A 5,264-nucleotide genomic window follows, 5' to 3' on the forward strand; every position below is an offset into this window, starting at 1 on the left:
CTGAAGGAGATCAGCCCTGGGATTTCTTTGGAAGGAATGATGCTAAAGCTGAAACTCCAGTACTTTGGCCACCTCATGCAAAGAGTTGACTCATTGGACAAGTGGCATTATAAGATCTCAAATCTCACTGTCTTTCTGGGTATTTTTTTCTTATGATGCCCATGCTGAAATAATATTAAAAATTAAGTGTATATACATTTTCTGTTAATCTGCATGTTGTCAATTTTTGTTCATTGACCTATGAATTGTATACAGCTAAGAGAGTAGAGGGAAAATCTTTACTCCCCAGCAGGTAAAAGGTAAGGACAATGGGGCAATTCAAGAATAGAGAAATACACAGCATCAAGCGAATATACCAGAAAGGGAAAAAAAGTGCGTGTGGATTTGGTGAAACTCTATAGTGCAGAGTTACCAGGGGGAAAAATTATGAATTAAAGAAAAGTTGGGGCTTCCCTGGTAGCTCAGAATGTAAAGAGTCCACCTGCAAAGCAGGAGACCTGGGTTCCATCCCAGGGTCGGGAAGATCCCCTGGAGAAGGAAATGGCTACCCACTCCAGTATTCTTGCCTGGAGAATTCCTTGGACAGAAGACCCTGGCGGGCTATATACTCCATGGGGTCGCAAAGAGTCGGGCACGAATGAGCGACCGACACACACACACACATAAACACACAATGGGTAGACTGACTGCCCTGGTTTTCTGCGGAGTCAGGGAAGGGGATGGTGTAAAGGGGCAGAGCGCTCCAGGCGGGCTTTCCTTGCAGAATAACGCATTCTGCAAAAGGATCCCTGGAGGGCAGCGCCTTCCAAACCATTCAGGCCCTCCGGCTCTCTTTTTGGGAGTGCAGGAGGAGGCGGGGCTTCTCGGAGGGGCGGATCCCGGGGGTGGGGCAGAGTCGCTGGCAGCAGCTCTGTGGTACCCGGCAAGGGGCGGGGCCACGTTAGGGGTGGAACTGTGCTGGCTGTCGCCAATGTGCGTGCAGGCAGGGGGCGGAGCTGTCCCTGGACAGCTCAGGCCTGGCCTTGGATGTGGCAGAGGCGGCAGTGCGAGACCACCCCCCGAGGGGAGACCGACGGTAGGGCGCGGCGGGGAGGGGCGGGGTGGGACGTGACTGCTGTCTGCCAGGAGCTCCAGGCCTCGCGTCCACCTGTCCGCCAGCTCGTGCTGCGGTCGGTCCGCGGGGCCCGCGCCGGCCCAGGCCCATGGCGGCGTCGGGGGCTCTGTCTGCGGCGGCGGCAGCAGCGGCCCTATCGGGCGTGGCAGTGCGGCTGGCGCGCTCAGCCGCGATCCGCGGCTCGTACGGCGCCTTCTGCAAGGGGCTCACACGCACGTTGATCACCTTCTTCGACCTGGCCTGGCGTCTGCGCATGAACTTCCCCTATTTCTACATCGTGGCCTCGGTGATGCTCAACGTGCGCCTGCAGGTGAGGATCGAGTGAACGCCCGCTACCACCTCCGCCCGGCCCCGACGGCCGCATCGGCATGAAGGATCAGGGCGCCGGGGGCCGCCGGGACGTGCCGGGGAAGGAGTGGATCAGACCTCCGGGCCCTAGACCTCAGCGAGGGACGCAGCCACGTCGCGGCTGGTGACGAACTGCACAGAAAGCTAGCGAAAAGGGCCCTTTCCGTCAAACTCGAGAAAATTATCTGAATGCAGCCGACCTGTTGCCTCACTTTGGCCGAAGTGGGGAGCAGAAGGAAGAAATTCTTCAATAGGAACATGAATGACTGACCCTGACCGAAAAGGTAGGAGGCCAGAGGTTGGACTTGCGGGCTGGAGGGAGGCGGTTGCCATGGCATCTAGATATCCAGCACCTGGGCGGCTTAGGGGAGGAAGGGACCTGAGGAAGCCAGCCTGGAAAGCTGCCGGGCCGAGAGCAGGCAAGTCAGGGTGCACGCAGGTCCTCTGGACTCCCTTGTCATATATCCAAGATGGGGATGAGAGGCAGCTGCCTGGGCATCTCCGAGGGTCAGCCCATCACCTCGGCCCACGGCCCCGGTAGTGTCACCTGAACACGGGGGAATAGAGGGAAATGGCCCTGGAGAGGCCCGGAGAAAGCCCTAGAAGCGAGCGGATTATGGTCCCCTTGTCCTCCACCCCTCGAGAGACAGCCTGGATGGATGGTTGTGTTCTTGGCCCAAGCCCAGGTCTGTCTCTTTCTCAGCCCTTCACAAGACTTCCTCCTGGCGGGTCTCTGGGACTGCTCTCTACCTGCTCCTGCTGTCTCTGTTGCTCCCCTCCCCCACTAAAGCTTTGCATCAGGGGACAGGGAAGAGTGGGAAAGACGGGTTCCTCCCAGCCCCACCCTGTCTCAGCCACGCTCCCTCCACCTCCTACCAGTGCCCTCCTGGTGCCACCGAATGTGCTGCTCCAGTCCTGGACAGCCTCCAGCAGCCCCTGTGTCCCAGAGGATTTGGGAAAGTGGGGGTCTCCTTGAGTGGAGGGCAGCTGTCAGGCCGGGGTGGGAGAGCAGATGGAGAAGAGGCCTGTAGGGTAGACGACTGTTGGGGAGACAGGGATGTCTCTGGGTGAGGAGGCAACTCTCAAGTCCCCATGTTTTTCTTGCAGGAACTGGTGTTATAGAAGGTGAACCGCCCCTTCTGTGGTCTTGGCGAGAGAGTCAAATCCCTGCCTGGGGCACCCCTGACCCTAGAGTTGCCTGGGGAGCAGCCAAGAGAAGGGCCTGACCCCCCGAGGAGAGGAAGGGCTTTCCAGGTGTAGAGCCCGAGGGGTGGAGCGACCTAGTGGTCCGGTTCTGGCATGGGGAAGGAAGTACAGAGCTAGAGACACTCTGGCGGAGCTCTGATCTCCCCGCCTGCCGGGCTCTGGGAAGGGAGACATTTGCCCTGGTCACATAGATCAGAAGTGGGGGAGCCGAACCTGCCTCCAGGCCTGCATTCCCCACCTGCCCCCCAGTCTCTGGGAGACCTGGCACAGTGGGATGGGGGAAGGGAGCACAGGCTCCCAAGAGATCTAGAGAGAGAGAAAGGCCCATGGCAGGGAAGGTGGGGTCAAGTCACAGGGAAGAACTGGGGGACAGTCTGAGCTGAGATGGTCACAGGAGAGACAAGTCCCAGAACCCCCCTGGGGAGCAAGGTCCTCACACACAGTCAGGCCTCCCCACCCCAACCCAAGCCCCACCCAAGGCTTAACCAAGGGTTCCTTGGTGTTGAGTGGCACAGGCCTCTCAGTTTGGGTGGGGGTGTTGGCTGGCTCCTGGGGCCTAGTGTAATAGGAGGGAAGGGATACATGTGGGTGGGGTGGAGCTGAGACCCACGCATGACCCCATGTCTCTGTCTCCAGGCTGCCCCTCCTGCTAGGATCACACAGGAGCATCTGCTCTGGATGGGCCTGCAGCGGCCCTGGCTGTGCTGCCGACTGGGGCACCAGGAGCAGCACTGAGGGGAGCCGGGAGAGGCCCTGGCCCTCACCCCCCATCCCAGATCCACATCTGCCCCCTCACTGATTGCTCGCGGTCCTGGTCCTCAGTTCCTGGGACTAAGAACCACAGCAGCCTGGTTGCCCCTGGGACAGAGGGGCTGAGCCTCACAGCATGTGCCCTTCTCAGCCACCCAGGTCCCGGCTGAAGATCTCTGCCTGACTCACCCTGAGGCCTGAGGCTGCACCCGGGCTACCACATGCCCCCCGCAGATTCCCACAGACGGGAGGGCGCTGAAGGCTTCCTCCCTTGTGCCAAGTTGCCTGGAAACCCCTGGTCCTGGTGGCCCCTCCTCCACCCCAACTGTGTTCCTCCAGGACCATTTCCAGGAGACTGCCAGCCTTTGGACTGCATCCCTGGAGTTCTGAGAGACTGTGACATGGGGCTGCAGGGGTGGAGAGGAGCGGAGGACCAGGGGCCTCCTTGGGGCTGATGCACAAATGTGCCCTTTTCAAGTTCGGGTCTCACCCTCTGGGTGACTGGATCCTCAGCTGCAGCCTCTTCCTGGGCCATTTTGAGAGGGCCTTCAGAGGGCACTAGGGAGGGTCTTTACTTAATATGTGCGTGCCTGTGTGTGAATGTGTGTGTGAGTGCGCATGTTGAGTGCATGTGTGAGTGTGGGATGTGTGTGGGGATGTATGTGCGAGTATGTATGCACATGCATGAGGGCTTGAGTGTGTGAGTGTGTGGGGGTGTGTGTGGATGAGTGTGTGGGTATGAGTGCAGATGCATGAATGCACAGATGTTTGTGTGTGAATGTGTGGATGTGAGTGTGTGTGTGTGAATACACGTCAGTGTGCATTTGTGAATGGGTATGTGTCTGTGCACAAGTGTGTGATTCTATGCGCTGCAGAGGGTGCAGAGCTGTTTAGCGGGTGTGCAGTGCAGGACAGGCTCCCTGTCCTCCCCAGGCTCCCAGCTCTGTTGGAGCTGCCTGGGCCCTGGGAGGCCGCTTCCCAAAGTGGAGAAAGTATGTTGGAGATTCAGGGGCCCCGGCTCAGAGACCCTTCGTCACCTGCAGAGAATCCCCCCTCCTTGTGGGGCTCTGGCTGGGGGCTGTCCGCCCCCAAAGATATTGGCCGTGGGAGGGGCGGGGACACGTCCTCAGCACGTGCTCCTGCCACTGCTTTTCTTACCGTTTTGATCTTGAGTAGTTTGCTGCTTCTGCTCTCCCACCTCTTCCTAATCTCCCGACTGGGCCCCTGCTGCTCTCTATGCACTTTGTTTGCAGTCTCGTTTTCAGGCAGTGGAGCTTATACACAATCACTGACTTGAATAAGACAGCTTTTCCTTTTCTGTGTGTGATGAACTCGGCACAGTCAGCGCAATCTGGTCAGAGAAATGTTCGTTTCCAGTGTTGTCAAATCTTGTGTCTATCTAAGTTAATAAAAAATATTCTTTGAATTGAATAAAATAAAAACTGGAGGCCTCTTGTTTCTGGTGTGGTGCCTCTTGGAGGAGAGGGGCTGGTGGTGAGCTCACCCCACTCTGGTGGCCAGAAGCTGGGGGAGGGGAGCATCCTGAGGGCTCTAAGTGGGTGGGGTCATGGCAGGGATGGTGGCCTGTTCAGAAGATGCTCTGAGACAGGACTTGACTTGGAGCGCTGTTCCAGTGATGAGAAATCAGCAGCATAGGCCTGGCCTAAGATGTGGCAATTGTCCCAATTTGTCCCATTCACAAACTATTTGAATAACCAGACAGCTAAGCGTTTTCTTTATTTTAAAGCCTGGTGTTAGAAAGCACTTAATTCAGTTGAACCCAAGGATGGGCTGGGGTAGGTGAGGTGAAATGGACCATCTGCAGATCATTTTGTGTCACCCGGAG

The 5,264-nt window shown here is 57.6% G+C and overlaps 1 protein-coding gene across 1 annotated transcript; it reads left to right on the forward strand.

Moving 5' to 3' along the window:
* The first annotated feature begins 1,065 nt into the window (after positions 1-1,065).
* Positions 1,066-4,865, forward strand: LOC120882279 (small integral membrane protein 10-like protein 2A). Its single transcript, XM_040266204.1, has 2 exons — positions 1,066-1,746; positions 3,305-4,865. Exon 1 carries the CDS (start codon positions 1,203-1,205, stop codon positions 1,437-1,439), a length of 237 nt encoding a protein of 78 aa, XP_040122138.1. The 5' UTR covers positions 1,066-1,202; the 3' UTR covers positions 1,440-1,746; positions 3,305-4,865.
* The last annotated feature ends 399 nt before the right edge of the window (positions 4,866-5,264 follow it).

The sequence above is a fragment of the Oryx dammah genome, unplaced genomic scaffold, assembly GCF_014754425.2.
Source record: "Oryx dammah isolate SB20612 unplaced genomic scaffold, SCBI_Odam_1.1 HiC_scaffold_23, whole genome shotgun sequence".
NCBI classification, from domain to species: domain Eukaryota; kingdom Metazoa; phylum Chordata; class Mammalia; order Artiodactyla; family Bovidae; genus Oryx; species Oryx dammah.